Source organism: Gossypium raimondii, chromosome 5 (genome assembly GCF_025698545.1).
Source record: "Gossypium raimondii isolate GPD5lz chromosome 5, ASM2569854v1, whole genome shotgun sequence".
NCBI lineage: Eukaryota > Viridiplantae > Streptophyta > Magnoliopsida > Malvales > Malvaceae > Gossypium > Gossypium raimondii.
In genome coordinates, this window is record NC_068569.1 from 55,161,561 (window position 1) to 55,186,738 (window position 25,178).

The 25,178-nt window shown below is 32.6% G+C and overlaps 3 protein-coding genes across 4 annotated transcripts; 1 reads left to right on the forward strand and 2 right to left on the reverse strand.

Annotated features, from left to right (window-relative positions):
- Positions 1 to 2,578: 2,578 nt before the first annotated feature.
- LOC105768421 (GDSL esterase/lipase At1g28580) lies at positions 2,579 to 9,512 on the reverse strand. The gene is made up of 5 exons (XM_012588332.2): positions 9,122 to 9,512; positions 8,802 to 9,026; positions 4,360 to 4,508; positions 3,403 to 3,679; positions 2,579 to 2,938 (listed from the first exon to the last, which is right to left on the reverse strand). Exons 1-5 carry the CDS (start codon positions 9,393 to 9,395, stop codon positions 2,688 to 2,690), a joined length of 1,176 nt encoding a protein of 391 aa, XP_012443786.1. The 5' UTR covers positions 9,396 to 9,512; the 3' UTR covers positions 2,579 to 2,687.
- Positions 9,513 to 9,867: 355 nt separating this feature from the next.
- LOC105768415 (DEAD-box ATP-dependent RNA helicase 32) lies at positions 9,868 to 14,491 on the reverse strand. Its single transcript, XM_052630568.1, has 8 exons — positions 14,043 to 14,491; positions 13,261 to 13,536; positions 12,803 to 13,126; positions 12,172 to 12,363; positions 11,933 to 12,088; positions 11,423 to 11,839; positions 10,956 to 11,106; positions 9,868 to 10,450 (listed from the first exon to the last, which is right to left on the reverse strand). The coding sequence occupies exons 1-8, from the start codon at positions 14,424 to 14,426 to the stop codon at positions 10,095 to 10,097; spliced, it is 2,256 nt and encodes a 751-aa protein (XP_052486528.1). The 5' UTR covers positions 14,427 to 14,491; the 3' UTR covers positions 9,868 to 10,094.
- A 4,384-nt stretch (positions 14,492 to 18,875) lies between these two features.
- On the forward strand, positions 18,876 to 24,015 carry LOC105768416 (polyadenylate-binding protein-interacting protein 4). Of its 2 annotated transcripts, none has more exons than XM_052630569.1 (13): positions 18,876 to 19,206; positions 19,816 to 19,937; positions 20,034 to 20,188; positions 20,262 to 20,412; positions 20,781 to 20,815; positions 21,476 to 21,551; positions 21,640 to 21,703; positions 21,971 to 22,047; positions 22,490 to 22,744; positions 23,102 to 23,203; positions 23,345 to 23,392; positions 23,537 to 23,624; positions 23,742 to 24,015. In XM_052630569.1, the coding sequence occupies exons 1-13, from the start codon at positions 19,047 to 19,049 to the stop codon at positions 23,912 to 23,914; spliced, it is 1,506 nt and encodes a 501-aa protein (XP_052486529.1). In that variant the 5' UTR covers positions 18,876 to 19,046; the 3' UTR covers positions 23,915 to 24,015. The 2 variants fall into 2 exon arrangements, with proteins under 2 accessions (XP_052486529.1, XP_012443780.1); XM_012588326.2 differs by having other exon boundaries at positions 18,877 to 19,206; positions 21,857 to 22,047.
- The last annotated feature ends 1,163 nt before the right edge of the window (positions 24,016 to 25,178 follow it).

The following is a 25,178-nucleotide window of genomic DNA, read 5'->3' on the forward strand; positions in this document are numbered from 1 at the left end:
TCTATTCCTCAAATACAACATTGGCAATCAATCTATTGACTGCTTCTGTATAATGGATTCCATCCCAGCTCATATACGAAGAAGGGTCATTGCAACATTGTCTTAATGGCGGATAACCACAAGCTCTCGAAAGATTGTAATCGTAAAGACCTCCAGTTCCACAGCAAGCCTTCAATGTTTCTTTAAACCCTGGAACCATTCGAGAAAAAATCGATTAAGGTTGATGACAGATTATGTTTCTTGTTTCAAAGAAAGTGATCAAACCAAACCCTACCAAATTTGTTTTGGAGAATCGAAAATCCTCAATGTAGTGCTGTAATAATCAGCATAAACTATGTTGGTGTCGGGATGAAGGTTTCGGATTTTTTCGAGTTCTTTTCGAAGTAATTGACTGTGGTGTTGAGAGAACTGGTTCAACCATGTTAGACAACCAGTTAAGGGATCATATTGATCCTTGTCTGAACCTGGAAACAGTGTCAAATAAGTGGGAGAGCATCCAATTGGGAAGTTTCCAGGGACCAGAAATGTCACTGCACCCAACTCGATCATCTCCTACATATCAAACTCAAATGTTATAATAATCTGAAACACAGTACCGATCAACAATTGCCTTAAAAAACTGGTGATTCTTACATTAATTGATGAAGTTATAGAATCAATAACAGGAGGAACAAAGTTTCGAATATACTCAATGCTTTTTCCTTGCTTGAAGGCATGACCGTAATCATTCCCCCAATTTCTCCCATCACAATCAAGGAGTTCCGTAGATAATGTGTTTTAGTGCACTCAAATTCACTTCCTCTTACATTGATAACAATGTGCATATCAATCGAACTAAAACTCAATCGATGAGTATCAATATATTAATTATAAATAAAAATTTAATTAAATAAACTAAATATTTAGTATCAATATATTAATTATAAATAAAATTTTAATTAAATAAACTAAATATTTAGTGTGTCAACTATTCCAACAAATCATTTTTAAATAAAAAATCTTGCTATAGACTATATATATATATAATATGATACAATAAAAATAATTAAAATTAGATTACATGGCATCTAGTGTAGGGAAGGAAAATTTTTATAGTATTTTAAAGTTACAGTTTAAATTATCTAATTTAAAAATCTTAATTTATATTGATCAGGAGGATCTCTCAAGTATTGGGTAGCCGTCATTAAACCCGGCAGAATACTTTATGAAATGAGCGGAATAGCTAAAAATATAGCCAGAAAGGTTATTTCAATAGCAACGTCAAAAATGCCTATAAAAACTCAAATCATTATTTCAGGATAGGAATATAGAACCAAAGTAAAAAAGTTTTGTCTTGGGAATAAAAAAACAATTGCTAGTTTTTTTTTTTTTGACAAACAATGTTTTTTTTTCTTCGTCCTTTGTTACATTGAAAAAAGAGATTTAAAAAATGATTCAACCTCAGACCCATTTGAATGTAACAGATAATAGCGGGACTTGAGAATTGATGTGTATGAATGTTTGATACCAATTCAAACCTTGTCACCTCTATATTGTATAAAAAATTATCTAATTTAAAACAAATTATAAAATTATTTAAAGACAAATTAAAAACTTTTAGTTTTTTAAACTTGTGATACTAATTCACTTGATCAATCGAAAAATCAAAGCAAAACTATATGATTTAAAAACAAATTATGAAATTATTTGATGACATAAATTAAAATCTTTTACTATTTAATCTTTTCAGTTGGTATCGATTAACTTCTTATATCAATTCACTTGATTAATCGAAAAATCAAAGTCAAGACTATCTAATTTAAAACAAATTATAAAATTATTTAAAGACATAAATTAAAAACTTTTAATTTTTAAACTTTTTAGTTGATATCAAATTAACGATGGTACTAACTCACTAAAATTAATCGAAAAATCAAAGTAAATTTAAGTCGATTACTTCAACCAATTTAAAAATAATTATTTATATATTTATGCTAAAATTATTTTAATAGATTATAGTACACTCAGACTCACATGTGAATAAATATATATATATATATAAAATATTTATAAAGAAATTAATATAAATAACAAATAAGACTTTGATGGAGGAGTAAAGTATAATGTTTAAAATTATAGAGGAATCCAAATCTTATTATGTATATATTTTTTATATAAAATATATAATAATAAAAAGACAAAAAGACACTTAAACTATGCAATTTATCTTGTAAAGTAAAGTAATTTCATCAACTAAGTTGATGCACGATTAATAATAATACTGAACTTAATAAAATATTTAATATTTATAGAAATATAAATAAATAAATGAACTAATGAATGGTCAAATTAACCGAATAAATCTATTAAAAAATACCCAATTAATTTCTAAAACCAATAGAGAATCAAATTTGATGGGTTTGATCGAGTTTAAAGCCATTAATACTCGCACCTATATGCAAATATCTTTTCCAATCAAGTTTTAGCTCGATTGACATAAACATTGTCATCAATACAAGAAGACATGAATTCGTTATCGTCTTATTTATGGTCGGGGAAGGACTATAGATAATTCTAAATATTATATTAAAAAGAATAATTATGATCAGAACTTATAATGAGATTGATAATATATATTGACATTCGAACAAGATTCATAAAGATCCTGAAAAACCACTAGATTAAACCCTTTTTGTATGAATTTATTTTCAATAAATTTGTTTGTTGACGGTAGATGGAAAACACAAGCTATTTGTATAAGGAATAGCATATAATTCTTCTAAAACACCCTTTGAAATCCATCTGTAAGTTGCCTCAGTATAATGTAAACCATCCCAACTCACATGTGAAGAAGGGTCGTTGCAGCTTGTCGTTAATGGCAGATCCCCGCATGCCATTGATGAACTGTAATTGTATCGACCTCCCCCTCCACAACATGCTCTAAGTGTTTCAGTAAACCCTGTAATCATTCAACAAAAACAGAAAAGAACCATGTAAACAGGCCGAAATTCAATCGTTATGTATATATTATACAGATTACAACACTTTTACGTGCCAGTAATCTGCATACGAGACAGAAACCGGTAAAAGTACTATGGAGGCTCAAGTAAATTAGTTCATATACATTAGATTAAAGAGCAAATTAGTTCTTTAGTTAAAAATTTCATTCATTTCTACTGTTAAAAATTGGTTCTTGTATGTCAGAGTGAGGTACATATGGCACAGTAGTGTAACTATTTGATTATTTTGTCAGTAATGTTAATTTTAACAGTAAAATGAATGAAATTTTTACTAGAAAAGACCAATTTGCTCTTTAATCTAATAGATAAGGATTAATTTATCTATTTTTTGAGTAAAGGGGATGAAATCCAATCCAACTTCTAATATAAAGTTCTCTATAATACTATAAGGTATAAGCCTTACCGAATTGGTTCAGGGAATGGTAGAAACGCATTGCAGTGTTGTAATAATCTGCGTAAATGATGTTGACGTTTCGATGAAGCTTGCGAACCTGATCAAGCTTTTCCTGAAGCTGTTCGTTGTGGAACTCGGAGAATTGGTTCAGCCATGTTATGCAACCAGTTAAAGGATCATAATCCGCCATATCGGAACCTTGAAAGTATGTGAGATATGCTGGGGAGCATCCAATTGGAAGGTTTCCAGGGACCAAAATAGTGACCGCCCCTAGCCCTATCAACTCCTGCATAGCATTGTCTTTTATCAATTAAAAAAGCTTTTTCTGATACGAAGAAATTCTGTAAAAGATTGTCGTCCGTTCGATAAAAGTATATATCCAGCATGGGTATGATTAATTTTTTCTATGTTTTTTCATGTATTTAGTGTATTATTCAAAGTTATATCCCTATGTCTGTGTCAAATACAGGCATGTATGCGACACAGAGTATATTTAGATTTTCCTAAAATTTTCAAATATTTGAAGGATCTTTTAAAGTCATGTTACAATATTTAGATGTTAGACACGGGCAAAGTCAGAAATTTTTTTAGGGGCAGTCAAGATGAAGTTATCTATTTTTCATAAGAACTAAAATACAATTTGATCCTTGTATTAGCTAATATCGTTATGGTTTTTAAAATGATTAAATTAAATTTCTAGCATTTTGGGGGCAAACTATAATTTTACTATATGTTAATTTATGATTTTATAAATTTTAGGATCTAAAGCATAAATTTCCCGTTTTAGGAGGGTCGGGGCCCTTGTCTACCCATCCCTTGGACCTTGGTTGGACATGAGTGTTGAATACAAATTTTTTAAAAGTTTTTCATGTATTTGATGATCTTTTGAAATTAAATAATTATATTTATATGTCAATATATAAGTGTCAAACACGAGTATCTATCCAACATGAATAAATTTGTTACCGCGATTGCTGAAGCAATGGTATCAACAACAACAGGAACAAAGTGTAGAATCTCCACAGTGTTTTTGCCTTGAAGGAATGCATAATTGTAATCATTTCCTCCTATCTCTCCCATCACTATTAACGACTTCTTGAGGAAATCTTTACAATCTGTGAGTCAAACCACATTGCCATTAAAAGAAAAAGATATTTTAACTTTACAATTTTTCCTTTTAAATATAAGAATTAAATATTAAGTAAATTCTATAAAACATAACAAAAGTAAGAGACATGAGATACTGTAGCTAAACACTGTAGATGTCCTTAGCTCATACCTGCTACGGGCTATGGAGACATCCTTTCAGTGTTCGTAGTTGTCATTGCCAACAACTTCAATTCACAACATATCTAAAGGATTAGATTTGCACATCCATTCACGGATCGACTTATATTTCGTACTTGATCGGTTTGCAAAATTTTATTCTGTTTAGGGTTTAGGGTCTATCTGCCATATTGAAATTTGGTTGGCTTCTACTATTCATTGTTTTGCCTAAATGCCTTTTTGTGGAAATTGCTGAGTCTATAAGAGAATCTGGACTTGTAATGGGATCTTCTGTAAGCTTCCTCTTGCCATAATGGCAAAGACATTCAGAGTCATTCTTTAAGCATTTGATTTGTAGTCCTAAAGGGAAAGCACAAGGGTTTTGAGGCACTTTGAATCTGAACTATGTTCATGATCTATTTGTGCTCATTGCAAATCATATCAAGGGCCTTATGCATAATTTTGTATAGATCTCCAAGGCGAACAATGGAGATAGAGAGGTCTCTTGCAGCTAGTAGACTTTAAGTTCTGTCACTGAGTTGTTTTGGAATTGATATGAGGAACACTTACTATAGTTTGATATTGTTGAGTCCTTCAAGTATGAAGTAATACTTAGAGAATTTTGTAATTTCTATCAAGTGAAGAGAACAACATTTCAACTTGAAAAATTGCTCTCGGATCTTATCAATCCTATGGCCTTGTTGTCCACAAAATAGTGTTGCTAATTCTTGCATAGCTTGTTTGTATCCTCCTAATGCATCCAAAACTCTTTGAACATTCCTATTAATCTTGCAACAAACTACAATAGGACTAAGTTTGTTGTAGCACCTACTCTGAATAGTTCAATGTACGTCCATTCCTAGTACGCTTGAAATCGTATATTTTATTTGCTCAATGGAATGTCATCAATGTTTCTACTTGAGGTTCAATGAGAAACATCTAGGGAAGGCATTCTTTCAGTATAGTTCTATCACTGTCACTAGGTATTATGGAGTCTCTTGTATATCCTTGGGAGGAGTACTCAGAGGATTCTTCTATGTCAATAACTAGTAGGTTATCCCTAACCATACCATTTAGTATAAAGGAGAATACATTCGGTGTATCTGCTTCCTTTGTCATCAACTATGTTGGTTGCTTGGATGAAGCACCAATTTTGGATCTAGAAAGCTTGCTGCAGTCTTGGGCCTAGTTGAATTTGGTAGAGGAGTGTTAACATGCCTTTTCTTTTTCTTTTTCTTTTTCTTTCTACAGTTGTTGTTATTCCTATTTGAACTTCTAGACCCAGGCTTTAGTAACCCTTACACCTGGTGGAGCCTGCTGTGCTTCTGAGTTCAGGGGAGTGAAGAACAGATCTCGTCAAACAGGAGGAGATGACAGTAGAGAAGGTGTTGTCAGAGGAGCTGACTAAAGATGTTAGGAGGAGTAGAAAGGAATATGTCATGGTGCCTGAGAAGCTTGAGGGTATGTATCAAACATCCTTGGCGCTAGCTGGTAGAAACTTTTAGCTTCCTGCTCTTAAACCTTCTAGTTGTATTGCCATTGTAAATCTAGGAATTGCTTTTGGAGAGATCTAATCTCTGCTTATTTTTCCAGACATTGTAAATATGAATCCTCGGCTCGTCTTTGAACTTTGTTGGAGTTCCTTGTTAAGAACATCTAGTCGCATTTGGATCTCATAGATTACATTTTGAAGTGTCTGGAGATGGTGGTCAAAATGTTCATTGATCTGGTTGATCTTGTTTTCAATTCTCTAAAGGTTGGCATTTTGTGCAATGGATTTTGGGTTTGCCAATTTCAAACTTCTTCTAATGCCACTGCTTTCTTTTGGTTTCTCTTTCATCCCTATCAGTAAGGTTAAGGGCTTTCAATATGTGTCTTTTTTGGTCTCTTTGGTAATCTTGTAATAGAAGAAACTGTGTCATGCAGGGTTTTTGGTTGGATCTTACAGACCTAAGAAATCTGTGCCTTCTGTTTTTCTTGTCTTTCTTTTTCAATGTACGCTAGTCCTATTGCATAGCAAGGGTGTGGCTTTTATCTTCTTAGTTTTGGAGAAGGTGGAAGTGTTGGCTCATCTGAAGGAAGAATGTCCTCTTGCACTATTGTTGCCCATGGAGGTGGCGTGTATTTCACCATGTACTGGTTTGTGGTCTTGTCCAAGTGGTGCAACTAAGGGATCTCCATCAAGGTATCTTTTTGTAGAGTGTTTTCTCAGAAGAACATCTGTTTTTGCTTTTATTTTTCTGTCTTTGGTCCGATTGGTTCAAAGCCTGATGTGAGAAATCTTCATGGCATCCATCACAGTCATAATTTATATCCCGTGGTCAATGTATAGTTGAGGAACCTTTGAAATAATATATCAAAGTTCCTTCAGTGTAGAAACTGTGATGATGGGTGTTCATCGACCGAGACCACAATCATATCTTGGTTGATACATCTAGAACCGCACTGTTTGAGACATGAACACTGACTCTATCATGAACTAGGTTGGAAAGACAAAAGATGTGACCTATTTGCTATCCATTTCTTCACCTTTGAATTTGGTGGTCACCGTTTTGTCCGAATTAGTGGTGCATGTGGCCTCCATAGACTGGATTGGCTTCTGTTTTATGAAACTTTTCATAATTTGCAATCCATGAGAAAGGGAATAGAGAGATCCCTCTGTTACCTAGTTACAACTTTAAGAACATGTACACAAGTGACTAAGTTTTCTTGCGCATCAAATTTCACGAACAGGATCTCATGTTTGAATGGGATGGAGTTGTCAATCGCATGATCTTTAACTCTGTAAGGTAACTAGTAGTGGAGGGTTGTTTCATTTGTGGCACTGACCATTTTTGCTCCAACTATTTGGATCTAAACTTTGAGGCATTTGAGGAGCATTGGATCTTTGAGTGCCATGTAGTTGGGGAAGAAAGGTAGATTGTTCCTGAGTTAAGGGAGGTTTCTATGATACCTATACAAGCATGTTTATACTTGAGGCATCTTGAGCCTAAAAGGGTTATCCTGGCAAAGTTGGTTGTCCTTTGGTGCCATGGTAGCTTACAGCTAAGCTTAATGCTCCAAAGTGAATGTGAGTGTAGCCATGCTCAATCCATTGCTATAGAAGTCACAAAATGTTCTAATGTACTTACTGGGAGAATGCACCGGTCAATTTTGTTAACTGGATGTATGCCATAGGAGCTTGAGCTTTTGAACAAACTATGAATTTTATAGAAAAGCCTAAATAATTTTTAAAAGGATTGGTATGGGTTTAAAAGGGGAAGACGAGAGCCTTCTATTTCGTTAAATTCTGGGATATGTACGATTTCTAACCAATGAAACTAACAAGGAGGAGAAGATGGATGATGTGGAAGTTCACCTAGATTAAGGCGATGAGCCATTGGATGGTGGTGGGAAGAGAATGAGAGGAGATGGTAGGTGATTTTGTGTCTTGACCTTTTCTCAGATGTTATGGTGAGCTGTCTTATGCAATGGCGGATTCAGAAAATTTTTTTTGGCCGAAATTAAATTGTATATATTTTTATAATTTCAATATTTTAATAATTTATATCTTTATAATTTTTAAAAGATTAAATCAAATTTTTATTATTTTTAGACTAAAGGTTAATTTTATCATTATTATTTAAAATTTTATAAATTATAAAAGATTTAAATAGAAAATTTTCTGCTAGCCCCTTTGACTTCACCATTGAGCTTATGGATAGGAGACAGTAGAGTGATACATTGTTCACTTACAATGGCTGTGATGTGACGTCCTAGAATATGATTTCTTTAAAATAATTGGGTAATCTTGAAGTAAGAATTTTCAATTGGTAGGTTTTGATTTTTGTTTATAGTTTTCTCAATTCTTTTTTCTATATTTAATCTTGTGGTACCGATCTCTATCAATGGAGGCGCCCATTCTGTAAACCCTAAACTGATGGTAAGAAAAATGGGAAGGGGTTAAGGCTAAAAGAGAGTTACCATGGTTGAAAATTTTTGTTGGTTACTCTGCTATCTTAGCTAAATATTAACTCTTGATCCTATTTACATTTTGAACTACTGATTTCTTTCAAAATCTGGAAAGTTCATGTCCTCTCGTTTTCCTTCCAAAACCAAACAGAATCCAATATAAAAGACACCAAAAAGAAGAAAAGACTTACCTGAAGAAGATGAACAAAATGAAGGCAAAACATCTTTGAAATATCCCAATTGAACACCCAAAGAACCATTCGTTAAGGGATTATGGATTCCTCTTTCTTTGAAAAACACATCATCAAGTGCTGTAGCACCCGCTATAGCAAAATTCACACCATTCTCTAAGTTTCTGGGTTTTCCATTTTCACCTTCAAAATATGGTGGTAAAAATGGAAGTCCGAAATCTTCAGCTGCAAAACCATGAAAAAAAAATAAGGAAAAATATAAAGGGAAAAATAAGTTCATACAATATATACATAACCCATTTTAAAGCATGTAAACATACCAATGAAATCTATAACCAAGCGCCCATCAGAGCATCTCCCAGTTGGATAACCAAAGAAGGTTCTTCCATAAGGAGGAAAATCAAAGTGGGAAAGTTTTTTTGATTCTGAAAGTGAAAGTTGATGTAAGTTGCCAGTATCAGTTAAGGAATCACCAAAGCTGAATATTGATGTAAAGCATCCATTGACATGTGAGATTGTGATGATGGCTATGTTAATGATAAAGCTAATAATTAAATGGTGTTTAAACAAAGAACACGATGAAGAAAAACCCATTTCAGAAAAGTAAGAAAAAGAAATTCAGATCAGTGCCTTGGAGATGCAGCTGGTGAACTTCCACTCTGCACACAACATGTTTTTTTCATACCCACCATTAACTTTCCAGATATCGTGTTAGGTATATGATATGATTCTCTCTGTATTTTTTTTCTTTTGAATAAATTAATTAACAGTCACTCAACTTTGGACTAGTTGACAAAACAGTCACTATTTTGAATTGAAATCTAATGACTATTTTGTCAACTATCCAAAGTTTTGGAAAAACTGTTCATTTACTTCATTTGAGCAAACATCTGTCCCAATAAGTTTCCTTTAGGGTTCCAGCAAAACTGGACATGATCTCCTTTTCAGTACATCAGTGGAGTTTTGAGTTAGACACATGGGGTTGTTGTTATTTTAGCAACCTTTTCCATTTCATCGTCGATGCCATCCGAGATGGAGTAACTCAAATTTAAAAGGACTCGAAATGTAATAAACCAAAAATTTCCTGTCATTACTCCTTTTGTCTTTTTTCAAATCCATTGTTCCATATACAACTGGTAATGGTGACTTAATGATGAACTTGAAAGCCTAAAAGAACCCCAGTTGTGCAGGTAAACATTTGACTATGTTTTATGATTGAATAAGAAACTGACATACTACAACCGGTAAACGGTAAACAAAACCGACCAAAACTGGAAAATCGTATCGTAAAATTTAAGAGTGCATTGAGTTTAATAACTTAAGAGCAAGTTCTTCTTGTTCTGCCAGAGAAATGGATTCGGCATTGATACTCGCCGATCCAGCCTTATCTTCTTCCTTTTCACCGTCATCGCTATCACTATGAAAGTATATTTTTGATCTTTTCCGTTTTCTGTTCGCATCCGGTTCTCCTTCTGAACCTGAAAGATCATCCTCCTCTTCACCATCCTCTTCCTCCCTTTGCCCTTTCTTCAACTTCATCTTCTTCTTGATCCGTTTCTCCCTAAGCCGTTGCCGCTCTAGAAGTTTGTCTTCCTTGTCCACCTGCTTCAGCTCTTCTCTCATTTTCTTGTAGAAATCATTCTTTTTGTCTGCAATGTGGAAACATGAGTTAGAAAAACATCAAGAAGCAGCTATGCATTCAACATCGGCAAAGTACGGAAAGCACAGTATTTGATCCTTCTTTATGCCAGGGATGAACCACTATTATCGGAAGTAGCATCGAATTTTGAATCGCATAAGATGATGTTTAAAACCATTCAAGGTTTTAGTAGGGGAAAGAACTGAATTCGTCCTCCGATTACATTTTCGATTTGATACATAAGTAGAAAACAGGAGATCAAGTTAACTAGCAATTTATACATTAAAAGTTGCAGAAGCGTAGCCTATAAACTATATTGGGTTGTGAATGTTGAATACAGGTATGTGTCCGACACAGATATAGTCAATTTTTCCAAGTTTTTCCATGAACCTGAAGGGTCATAACTCTATACCCATCATGTCCAAACATGAGTCAAACATGGGTGCCAGACTCAGGTATTTCAAGAAAAATAAAAAATCGCAGCAGCATAGGCCAACAGAAGGGATAATGTATACCTTGGTCAAGCAGTATATCGCCACTCGTCTTGTCAGCCAACATAGCAAGTGGAGCCTGTGTGTTGCCTTCCTCATCAAAGACAACCCTTGTCCCCACAGGCCTATGAACATTGATCTTCAGCTTTTTTTCTTCAAGATCCGTGTTGCTGACCTGAAAATAAGAAAACCAACTCAAAAACTGATTTCAAGTAATGGACTACAAATAAAACAAATCATTAAGGTAAAACTACCCAGGGGCATACATAATTGACTAATGTAAAACGATCTACCTATTCCCAGAAAAAGTAAAACTAGAATCTGTGCAAGTTACCACGTAACCAGGTAAGCTTACGAGTTACGAGCCAAAGCAGCTATATAAAAGAATTTACCATTTAACCTACTAGTACATAAATGAAATTATTTTTTCATTATTGCAAGGCCATTTTATCATTGCTCTGTACGTAAATATATAAATAAGGAGCATACACGATATCTCCAATTTCGCTAGTATTTCCTTCAACATCTGGTGCATCATCCTTCAAAAGAAAATCTTTGCCCCCTCTGTTCTCTTTGACATCTTCAACAAGTAGCTCTTCCTTTGGAATAACTGACTCGTTTTCTTCATCATATATTTTTGGTTCAATAAGAGAAGATTTTTCTGACTCGGTTTCTCTTTTCTCTTTTTGATTCAAGAACTTGACTTTGGGGGTCATTGGCAAACCAAGTGATGCTGAATATTCGTCAATAGGCAATTTCGTGACATCAAAAACCTCTTTATCTTTTTGAATATAAATAGAACGCAGATATGTGATAAAGGCCCTCTGTGCCAGCTGCTGCATGTCTGGATATTTAACTAGTAAAGCTGACAATAATCCAGAAACTGGTTGTAACCTCTTTGTATTTGCCTGGGAAATTAGTATCATAATAGCAAGATTAACTTACAAGTCATATATATCAAGACGTGATTCAGAAACGAAAGAATATCATGATTAATCTACCTTAATAAACTGTATAGGTACTTTTGCTGCCTGTAACTTTTCAAGCATCTTCATTTCTGAAGGCGTCAAAAATAAAACCGACCTTCCTCCGGAAAGATAACGAGCAGTGCGGCCAACTCGGTGTATATAGGATGCAACATCTTCGGGACAATCTACCTGTTAAGACAAGAAATGAAGCTCATTGAGATAATGAAAAAGAAATGCTGCTTCTGTTTTGTTTTTTTTTTATCAATATTTACCTGCACAACCCAGTCAACAGCCTTGTTAAAATCAAGGCCTCTGGAGGCCACATCGGTTGAGAAGAGAACTGATTGAGACTCGCAGAATTGGGAATATATACCCAGCCTCTTCTCTTGGTTCATCCTTCCATGAAGACATTTCAAGGGTATTCCAGGACGCAGTTTCTTGAAGGCTTCAAAGACAAATTTAACCTACGAAACAACATTTTTCACATTATAGAAACTCCCAAGGATGGCGAAAAAGAAGAAAAACAAGCACTAAAAACAGAAAAGCAGTCATAGAATTAGGACTTGGAGCAACAGAGAGTTCTTTTCCCCCTAAAATCTACCTATACTAGAAGAGGATATAAATTAAAAGTTCCAAATCCAAAAATTAAAATTCCTGAAAGACCTAAATGGGGATATGGGCAGGCACAGAAGTTGCTTGTTCTCAATACAGTGCTGCTAAATTCTACCAGGATTTGATGAGATGCAAATAAAGATATCAAATTCCAACCAAGATAGCCAAACATTTTTGGAAATTGCTGATGAAGACCCAACTGAAAATGAAATCACTTGCATTTTGACTCCCGAATATAAATACTTTAAACAGAATATACTAAGTTTACGCAACATAAATAATGCAATATACCTCTTTGCAGCTTGAAAGAAACACAAGGATCTTTGATCTAAGATGTGCCTTTATGAAACTCCACAACATATCCAACTTTTGTTCAAGAGGAACAATCATAGCAGTTTGCTGCAAGCGACTAGGAGTGGCCGTCACAGCTTTCTCATGCACACTAATATACTCTGGATCTTTCAAGCTAAGCCTAGCAAGATCCTGAACAGACTTTGTTTGCGTTGCTGAAAAAAGCAATGTTTGTCTACGCTTTGGTAACTGTGATACAATTGCATTTAAGGTCTTCTTAAAACCAATGTCGAGAATACGATCAGCCTCATCAAGGACCAAAACCTGTTCATAGGCCAGAAGTCACTACCCAAATCAGCAGCTAATAGAGCGGTGGAAAATATCAAACAAAAAAAGTGGAAACAAGCCATTAAAAAATTATTAACCAAATTAACTATACATTATGTCAAGTTGTTGACCTGAAGCTGAGAACAATCAAAATTTGGAGTCTCATCCATATGCTGAAGAAGACGTCCAGGAGTACAAACTAGAATATTCAGCTCATTCACCCGCTCTTTCTCACTGTCAACTTCCTTTCGACCACCAATTAGAAGGCCAGCACTAAAATTATGATGCTTGCCAACAGTTTTTAATACATCAAAAAGCTGACCAGCTAGTTCCCTTGTGGGAGATATTATGATGCTGCCTACTCCATCCTCAGGACCCCATCTCTCTCTATGCAGCTTCTCCAGGACCTGACATAACAATTGATTCAGCATTACTGTAATATTCAAAAAGGTCCAGAAATACTAACAAAACAACACATAATTAGTTAGTTTTAAGATAATCCTGCATATCACAAAAGCCGTCTGTCTTAGTTCATTTTACATCTTCATCAATAGACTTAAATCCACAAAATAAATGCCATTGTGCTTGCACAATACTTAGGTTGAGCTCGAAAAAATTCGAATTCAATTCAGTCATTGCAAAGTTGAACTTACATACTCAATCAAGCCTGAGCTAAGATTTGAGTTTCAACTTTCAAGTCGGGTTCGAGCTCGAGCTCGAGCTTAGCTCAGCTTGATTACACCCTTCACTTAACACCTAACCAACCAAATGCTACTCCGGCCCTCAAAATAACCTAATAATAGTCCCTTCTTTCAAAATCACAAAATTTTCCTCCTAATTTTCTAATAAAAAGAAAATTAATATTCATGAATTGATAAAAATAAATCAACTTCTAATAAGAAAACCCACTAACCGGAATAACAAAAGCAAGAGTCTTTCCGGACCCAGTTTTAGCGGCACCGAGAATATCTCTTCCACAAAGCGCGTGAGGCAAAGACGCCACCTGTATATCCGTCATCTTCTTAAACCCACCTCCCTCCAACCCATTCTTCGTCCTCTTTGATAACGGCAGCTCATAAAATTTCCTCGCTCCCGCGTACCTCGAGAATGAAACGGCGCCACTTTCAGGGTCGACAATTCGGCCGATTGGCGACTTGGATTTCAGCGGGTCTCGTGACAAAGGATTGGAACCGGATTCGGGTTTCTGGGATTCTATCCATTCGTTCAGAATCTCTATTTCTTGGAGCTCATTGTTCTTCTGTTGTTTTCGGACAGCTCTCGATTTCGGTCTTCGCATCCTTTCTAAGCTTTGGATTTAAGAAGCAGGGTTTAAGATGAAGAAGAAGAAGAAAGTTCTTCCTCTAGTTTATTTATGTAGGGTTTTACAATGCTTTTTATATTATGATATTTATTAATGAAAAATGATAATTATTCTAAATATTTAAATTTTTATAATTATAGAATATTAACCAAATTAAAAAATAGTATAAATTACAAAATTAATCACTTTTGTTTGTCTTATAACATTTTAGTCATTGAGTCGTTAATTGCCGCTAATGGTATCACAGTAAGTTGACGTAACACTTAAGTCATCATTTCAAACAAAAAATTTTAAGTTAATTTATACGATCGCTCCAATATTTTTTTCATTTTGAGCAATTCTTTTTCTTTTATATTATTTTAATTTTTATTTTTATTCTTTATTTTCTATTCTCTTCTGCTTCTCCTTCTATTTTCCTTACTTTTTCATTTCTTTTAATGTAGTTTTTCTATATTTTTCATTTGTTAAAACTAGTTCCTATAATTTTATTTTTTGAACAATTTAATTTTTTTTAGTGAGGCGAGCTTGTAGACTAGTTTTAACAAATGAAAAATATAGCAAAACTATGTTAAAAAATCAAAAATAAAAGAAAACAAAGGAGAAGTAGAAGAGAATGGAAAATTAAATAAAAATAAAAGAACATAAATTAAATTACTCAAAATGAAAAATATAGGAACCAATTGTCGAATTTAACCTAAAATTTTTGTTTGAAACGATGTTTTAACATACCACATCAATTTACCGTTACATCGTTAACGACAATTAACGACTTAGTGACTAAAATATTACAATATAATAACGTAACTAAAACATAATATTTCAAACATAAGTAATCAAAATGTAACTGAGACAAACAAAAGTGACTATTTTGATAATTTACCCTAAAATAAAATTATAAAAACTATAAAATATAAATATAAAGCTAATAAAATATACAATTTTAAAAAAAAAGTAAAGAGGAGTTGTAAATCCAAATATTATTTTTCTAATTTTATTATTTTATTAAAATACTATTTTTATAGGGGTGGTACTGCTTGATATATTGATCACATCGCCTTTTATTGTTCAAAATGAACTAATGTCATAACAAATCCGCTTTTTGCCCCTTTTTCGTAATTATTTTTCCGCGCTATTAATATAAAGGTTTAATGACAAATTTGATCACTAATATTTGCATGTTTTGTTAAAATGGTCGTATTTTTGGCCATCAATCTTTGTTCTTCTTTTCAATCTACTTTTTCTAACAGATTTAATGAAAGCATCGTTAAAAAATTAACGGGGATGATGTAAAATTTCATATGTGGAATATTTTTAATGAGATGTAATTTATTACTTAAATAATCCAATAAGATAATTACATGTGGAAATAATAAAATATTAACTCGGTAGAAAAACTTCTCAGTAAACAAACGTATGAAAGATTAAAACCTTTTGAAAGAAAAGAAAAATTGAAACATTGAATTTATGCATTAAATCTGTTAGAAAATACAAATTGGATGGCCAAAAAATGCTCAAAAATACAATTAGGATCATTTTGACAAAACATGCAAACGTTAGTGACGAAATTTAACATTAAGCCTAATATAAAAAAAGAACTGGATATGTGTAAGGCGATAAAGATGGGTTCTAGGTTTGAGGCTTTAAGGATGAATTTGGAATATAGGAAATTTTAATTTTTTGAGTAAATTATCTTTAAATTTTGTTTAAAATTACATTTCAATCACTTAACTTTTAAAAGTTATATAACAGTCACTGATATTATCTAATTTTCACATTCTTGCCACTTGTCCGAGGATGATATGACACGTTAATTAACATAAATGATTGTTGTGTAACTTTTCAAATGCTAGATGGTCAAAATGTAATTTTAAACAAATTTTAAGGATAGTTGGTTTAGTTTACCCTAAATTTTTAAATAAATTTAGGATAAACTACACCATTAGTCACTAAACTATAGGTAAATTTTTATTTTGGTCACCTAACTAAAAAAGTTACAAATTGGTCATTGAATTATTCAAAAATTTTCATTTAAGTCACTAAACTATGCAAAAAAATTTATTATTTAAGTCACTACACTATTAATTTTTTTAAAAGTTCCGCCAACGAGCTTCAAGCAATGATTCAGCAATGGTACGGTAGATCAATACCCATCGACAAATAGAAAAATATACCTTAGGTCAAAGTCGATCAAACAGTTAGTGTCGGAGATTAGATAAAAAAGCTATTTGAATTTCAGTTCGCAGATTCATAATGTCTAAAGTTGTTTCATGAAAAAAAAATTAAATTATAGAAGAGAATGGGCAAGAGAGCTTCTAATTGGTGCAGGTAGTAGGAACAAAAAAAGCCATATAGCACCGATTTTAACAATCCAATGACTTAAATGAAAACTTTTGAATAATTTAATTACCAAATTGTGATTTTTTTAATTAAGTGACTAAAACGAAAGCTTACTAATAATTTATTGACTAATGGTGTAGTTTACCCAAAAATTTAAAATGATTTAAATTTTTATAATTTTTTTTAAAATTCTTCATAATTTTAATGCAAAAATGACACATCAGCACTTACCTTCAATACCATATCATTAATTGACTAACAGTTTCCATCCAAATGGAATTTACTAGACAAAAATTGAAACAATAAGATTGACATTGTGGAAAAACGATAAGGAGAATGACGTAAAAAAATGTAAACTTTAAGGGCAAATGGTGTTATTATGCCAATTAACTATGCACATATACTATTAGGATCCAGACTTGATTCGTTTAAAAAAATTTCGAATTTTGAGTTAATTAAATTGAGTTATTCGAATTATTCAATTCAATTCAAATAACTTGATTCGAGTATCGAGTTTGAGTCGAATTGAATTTCACAATTCGAATAAATTGAATAATTCGAATAACAAATTGGTGTAAATACTCTTTTGATATCTGTCAACTTTGAAAATAAGTAAATTTGTTTCTCTCACAACAAAATTACAAAAAAATCAAAATAATTTTAAAAATTCAAAATATTTATAAAATTTCAAAATTTATATTTTAAAAAATTATAAAATTTCTAAATATATATATAAGTTAAAATTTTAAAAGTTTTCTAAAATAATAATTTTGGGACCTAATTAATGATTCAAATTTATCATAGTCAAGTATATTATTTTTGTTATTATTTTGCTTTGAAAAAAATTCAAATATATATGGTTTCAAATTTATGTACTCTAACATAGAATTAATTATACTATAATAATATTTTTATTTGACATGTTTACTTTTTTTTAAGTTAACTCGAATAATTTTACTCGATTCGATTCGAATTTCATTTCACTTGACTCGATTCGAAAAAATTTCAAATTGAATTAGGATGATAAAATAGGACTTGTGAACTCGATTAACTCAATTTTTTTTACTCGATTCGGTCGAACGCTTACCTCTATCTACGATAACAAAGATTGATATATTGTCTAACCATTGGCCATCTTTTCCCATGGTGGTTCTCTCTATCTCAAATGTCACTCTCCTTTCCTTCCTTTTTCAACCTTTTTTTTCGAACTCAAATAAGATTTCAAATAAACGTGTCCTGAAAGATGTAAATTGGGTTTGAGAATCTAAAACTGGGACTAGGACTTAAAAACTGGTGAATTGGACACAGTATGAGAAACTGGACCGATGGTCCAACCAGTGATTTGACCAGACCGATCGGATCGTCATTGACCCAGACCGAACCAGCAATAGTCGAACCAACTCGTGGTGTCGTATGGGTGTCGCACCTATATCACTGTACACAGAGGTGCCGGCGATTGCGACTGCGGCATTCCGATGATAGGCAACAGTTAGTCTTCGGTGGTTAACCAGATTATTTTAAAAAATTTCTAGAGATATTTTTCTGATTACAACTTGACTCAAAAGTTTAGAGAAATTGTAAATTTATCCCATTTGTATTTTTTTCTGAAAGTTTTTTTCTGATTCGAAGCAAACCAACACTTGACAAACATGAGTTTGAGATAGCGGAGAAGACTACTTGATCGAAGCGCTCATCCTATATGAATTGAAAATGTACAATTTTTATTATATGTTTAACTGACTCCGCAATCTTTCATATGACTCCATCATTAATTGTTTGATTAACTCATGACACAAACTCTGTATATAACACCAATTAATATCCTTACTATTGTAATCATATATTAGATATAATGCTTAAAATATCCATAAACCTCGTAAATCGAAAAATAGAATATACTTTAATATGCTCAAACATATATATATATTTTTTGTTTATTGTGCGAATTGAATTAAATCTCGATTTGGATAAAATAGATAAGATATTAATTGATTTTAAAAATGTTTTTCAGCTGTCATTATCAAAAACAGTGTATTATTTAAATAAATAACATTTTAATTCTCATTTAAGTAACGCCTAAAATTAGAACATTGGAAGGGAAAAAACTAAGAAAATTGCATTTTGTCTCCTTTTTGTTTTTCCAATTCCCCCGTGTAATATCAAACCCCACTCCTACTTCAGATCTCTGTTCTTCCATATATACAGTTTTTTTTTTTTTTTAGAATTGAAACAGAAAAGGAAAGGAATAAAGGAGTAGAGATGGGGCTCAAAAACAGAGTAGAAGAAGATAATTGTTCAGTGAATGAAGCTTTGTTGTTTGTCACCATCTCCATCATTGGTCTGCAAGTAGATGTACACTTGAAAGATGGCTCCGTTTACTCTGGAATCTTCCACACTGCTTCTGTTGAGAAGGAATATGGTGCGTTTTTCCTTTATTTTTATTTTTATTGAGTTTCTTTTCTGGGTTTCTTTTGGCATTACTTCATTTGCCAGAAACCAATTTTGGGTTTTGATTGTTGATTGAATTTATATCTGGGTTTTGTTTTTTTATGATGATTTTGTTTGCAAATTGGATGAGATATTGAGATCAGATTGGTTTCTGTTTTTTGTGCTGTTTTCTTCTTGCCTATCTATTTGATTTATAATAAAATTATATATAAAAAATATTTTGATTTTTATTGTTATCGTTGTTTTTACTTTTAATGGCGAAGGTTTTAATTTTAACATAGGCAATAAGTAATTGATTAAGAGGTTCAGGGATCAGATTAAGGGATACATTTTTACTTCTTATTAAATATGTTTGATTGTGTGTTAAATTCAAGTAATTTATTTATTTTGCTTTTAGTTTTGTGAGGAAGTTAAAATGGAAAGTAGAACAAGCAAGGAGGTAACCAAGTGAACACTGTCCAATATATAATATGGCACACTTAGGGTGACCAAAGCAGTACAAAATGAAGCACTTGAGTGTTCTTTATTTGCTACGTTGGAATATTGAGGATGGTTATTTAATTAATTTGTGTTCCATTAGGTATTGTTTTGAAGAAAGCAAAATTGACTAAACAGGGCAGATGTGCCACCAATGTTGCGAATGGCAGTGTAGTAGAGACGCTTGTAATCCTTGCTGGTGATCTTGTTCAAGTTTTTGCGAAGGTATAATCACTCTTATATCATTCTTGGGTCAGGGATTTTATTTGGCTAATGTGAAAGTGAATGATCGGTTTTGACATTTATGAATGTTGTGTGTAGGGAGTCCCACTTCCTCTTGATGGTTTTGCTGGAAATATAGCTTGTGGTAATGGAGAAGCTGCTTCTGAGATTCCCCCTTCTTCTGCCAATTCGCTGAATGGGACCAAGAAGTTCAATAAGTCTACCATGGATGAAAGAATAAGTAATACGAAAAGGTAGCATATATTCATATTTATTCTTATTATTTTCGGCTAGCATATATTCATTTTATTTTACCTATCAAAACAGAAATTCAGCTCCCAACGAGAATGGATTTGCTGATGGTTTTATATCCATGGGTGCTGGAAATGAAGATGAAGGTCAAAAGTTGCTAGAGAAACCTATGGGAAATGGAAAAGGAGTTGAATATCACAAAAGAGAGGAGACAAACATCGAGCAGGTAAATTTTTCCAGCTCAAAACTATCTTTTAGTTATGCATTTCTTTTTTGGGAAAAAGTGAAGATGTCAAATACAGATTAGCAAATATTTATTATCTTTTAATCATTAAAAAAAGAGTTGTGAAAGGCTAGGCTTTGTTGATGGGCATTAGTTTAATAGGAGGCTTCCACTATTACTACAAAATTTTTGCACTTCCCATGGAAGAAGATCCAATGATGTTGCTTAGTTCATATGATTGGCTGGATCTTTACATCAAAGAAACTATATTGTAGAATGGCATAAATTCTGTGGTGAAATATTGCCTGAGGGTGATGATTGATCTTTCGTCTTTTTCTCTTTCAAAAAATTTCATTTTTGTCTCCTTGCAGAGAGAAGATGTTTCTGGTGCCACTGTTGCTAGGAGGTATGAAAATGACTTTTCTTTAAGTTTTACACTTGTTGCTCGAGTTCCACACTAAGTTTCGCATCATATTGTTGGCCGAAAGAACATGCCTTTTTCGAGTTGAGTGATCTATGTTTAGACATGAACATGCACATGAAAACAACTAGTTTAAGCCAAAGCCTCCTAGATTTTCAAAAGGAAGAAAAGGTGTTTCTATTTAACTTATCTCATTTGTTTTTTTACTTTCACTATAATGGTTTCATGCTAGGAGGACTGAAATTATATTAGCATCTCTTGGATGACATTAAGGAAAGTTCTTAAGGAACATTGTCATTCCCAATATAGAAAATGATTTATGAAGAATGTGCTCGAGCATAAAAGATATTGCTTCTTTTCTGTTTTACCTTAGCTAGTTTGCCTTTTCCATCCCAGCTGCCATCATTAGTTCTGGCAACTTTGATTACTCATTTCATTGCTTAAAGAAAAGAAATGAAATATAATGTTTGGAACCATTTACCTTTTGTTCTGTTGGATATAGGTAACTTGGAACTCTTCATATTCATGATAGATTCCTTCCAGATGTCAACAAGCATTCTTCAATGTATCTCTTTCAAATTCATTCATATGTAAAGAAATATCTTTTGTATTCTCAGATTTGTATCAATTTATTTTTTCCGACAGACAGGTTGGAGAGGATAGGTCGCAGCCTTCGCAGGATGAATTTGGCCAAAATTTCAAGTTTCATGTTGACGGGAGTGTAAGTAATGAGAGTTTCACTTGTTTTCTTCACATAAGACCTAGAGTTAAAGCTAATATTCAACTCACAAATGAAGTTATTTCTACAGGAGAAGGAAGTTCAATCCTCGGTTTCAAGCTGCGAGTCTTCTGCTCTCGATACTCTTAAGCCAGGTTTTGAACTATCTGAATCTCCTCTAAATAGAAATCAGATGGCATGCTTTGTCTTAGCTGTGAAAGTTACATTGCATCAATAGCCTTTTGACTTCTTGGTAGCTGAGAAGACAATTAAGCTATTTTTTGCTGGAACATTTCATGATACTCCAGTGGATGGTGAAATTGACAATCATTGTGAAAGGCCCTCTGCAACAGACATTCACCAAGATGCTGTTTGTTCTGGTGTTTCGATTTCTTCTAATCCTGCTATGAATGTTTCCCCAGAATCATGCCAGAGGTCTTTTGCTAATCCGACTGCCATACTTCCTCCACAAAATTCAGAATTAAATAAAAACTCCAAGGTAAAACAATTATATAAAATTTGACTTGTAATATCTGTAACTCGGACTCAGGTGTGAGTGTCGGGTAAGGGTTTTGTTAGATTTTTTAAAATTTTTTTCCATATATTTGGAGGATCCTTGGAGGTCATATCCTTATATTCATGTGTTGGACACAAATGTTAGACAAGGGTACTTCAAGAAAATGAAGAGTTTGAGCAACATAGCTTTAATATCCTGCAGAGAGAATATTCATGGGTCTCTTTAATGAGGTTGTCAATGCTTTAATGTCACACCCGCAGGATGCTAGCCATATGGTTTTATGTTTCATCAAGTAGCTAACAGCTTACACTTTGATCAGTCGGTTATTTTAGGCACTAATGATGCAAGTTTTGTAGTAACTAACATAGCACAATTGTCTATGTCTATGAAGATGGTTTCCTACTTAATTTATTTATTTTGTCAGGAATTTAAGCTCAACCCTGGAGCAAAAATTTTCTCTCCATCTTTTGTTACTGCCACATCAGTGCCTCCTCCAATGGTACCAACAGTTGCAAATATGTCTTACATACCAAGCAACTCTCCTATGGTAGCTGTTGCTGGTTCTCAGCCAGAGGTTGGGATGGGCACTTTTGCACCTCGTTCCTCTGCTCCTAAGTTTGTCTCATATGGCAACTTATCGGCTGCAACTGGTGTCAATGGTTCTCAATTTTCTCAACCTGTATGTATTTTATATACTTTTGTAGTTCATTAATCTTAATGTTGGATTTTTTATTTTTCTCAATTTCTCATTCAAAGTTCTTTCTCAAAGGACTTGAAATTTTTCTTGGCTGCATTTAAAATCTGTCAAGATAGATATATACATTAGAGTCCTTTCTGTTTTAATCCATAAACTATTCACCTATATAATATTTGTTTAGCTTTAAATTGATCGCTGCTCAATTTCAAGTGCCACAAGTTGAATCTTCATATGACCATGTCAACTGTCTACAGACAGAGAGTTATTAGTATATTCATTGCTGAAGTATTCCTAGTTCCGATTATGTTACTAATGTTGTTTTAGTTTCTTTGACTATAGATTGTTGGGCACATGGGGAATAGAACCCAGCCACTTCGATATGCTAGTCAATATCATCCTGTTCAGGCTGCACCTGCATATTTGAACCCAAATTCACAAGCAGTAAGCAAAAGAAGGAACTTTCATCCCTATGTTACTTCTGTCCCTTAGACGGGCCACGGATTACGAATACTCTTTTGATCGTTGATAAAGTGGTCATTTATGATTTACTAATTACTCTCCAACCGCTCTTTCTTTCTCTAGGTTATGTTTGGGCATATGGGACAACTGATTTGTGTGCCTGTTTCTCATGTAAGATGATCGATCATCAAACTAGTGAAATGACCTTGTTATCATTTAAGTACTTTGACATGAGAGTTTCGAGTATATAGTTGTCAAACAACAAACCGATGTTTTATTTATTTATTGCTAAATTTCTGTTTATTTCATATGAAGGACTTGGTTCCAAATGCAGCAGCTATCTCTCCGGAACCCGCACGTCCTCCATTGACTCCACATCACGTCCAATTTCCGAAACACCAAGGTTTACTTTTCTTTGCTATCAAAAAGTAGAATGCAGTCATTGTACACACAACCCAATTATCGAAATCTGGAAATATAGTGCATTGTTTTGTCCTAAAGCACTCTTTGTAATTTGCAGGAAGTGCACCAGACCAAGCATTGCAGCTTTGTGTACCTCAGCCTTTCATCGCCGGTGGACAGCCGCCATTGACAGTGCCGAGCCATATTCCATATTTGCAGCCTCCCTTTCCTGTCAATCGTCCCATTCAAATCCCGGGATCTAATGGTCTCTTTAGCACAAAGCTTCCCTGAAATTTTGTTATTTTTAGTTTTACCCTTTGTTTTTTTTTTCCTTTGTTCTGTTTGAAGATAAATAAAAATTTTGACCTATAAAATTTCATATTTTGGGAGCATCCAACCAGTCATTTAAAGGGTCATGCATTTTGCTTTTGTTTTCTTTTTTGAACAGCATATGGCATGAGTAAAGAGTGACATACTGTATTAATTATTAAAAAAATGTAGAGAAAAAAAAAACTTTTTAATTGACAAGAATACCCTTTATTGTTAATTATATTATTAAATTAACATTTGAATAATAATTTATTAGTATCATTATGGGATAATAATAAAGTAATATTAATTGATATGATAGTATATTCATGCAAAATTAACTAACTGGATCAAGTTTTAAAAAATCCCAATTAAAAACATAATATATTATTAATTTAATAAAATTATAAATTTATAAAATCATTTAATATAATTGGGTAATTTAAAATAATAAAACCCAATTTTTGAATTAAATAAATATAAAACTCTCAATATAATTGGATAATGACTTCATTCATACAATAAAATAAAAGCATAATTTCAAATTGCAAGTCAAGTTAAAGAAATTAGGATAAAAATCCATCAATTAAATTTTTTATTATTATTATCTATATTCCTCATATTTTTTAAATCAATAAAATCACTACTATAATATAAAAATATTTATAATTATGGTTTTTAAAGAAAATATAATTATGATGTTTCTATTAAATCTTGAATACAAAATTCTACCAGATTGACAAAAGAGTTTTCTAGAATCTCTTTCACTAATAAAGAAGATAAAAAATAGAAACAAATGAAGAACGTTGGTTTATTTGAAATTAGGATTGACCGATAAAAAAATTGTAGGAATGAGTCTAGTTGATGTAATAGAAAAGCCTAGCCAATATACAATTAATTACATATTTAAGGTTTAGATTGCATATCGTTAATAGAAAAATACACATTATAATATCGTAATTTTTAATAATTATATAACAGTTAATATATTATATGTCCTTAAACATATATGTATTATATAATATGTACTAAATATAATTATGTGATATTACAAAATAAGTTAATATCATAATATTTATTTTAATTATATAAATATTAAAAATTATTTTAAAAATTATTAATTGAATTGATCGAATAATAAAAGATACTTGCAAATCTAAAAATTTTGATGACTCTATTTTATTTTCCATTTAAGTTTACAAATAGAAAAAAAATTTAAGAGAAGTTACATGAGATTTAAGAGCAT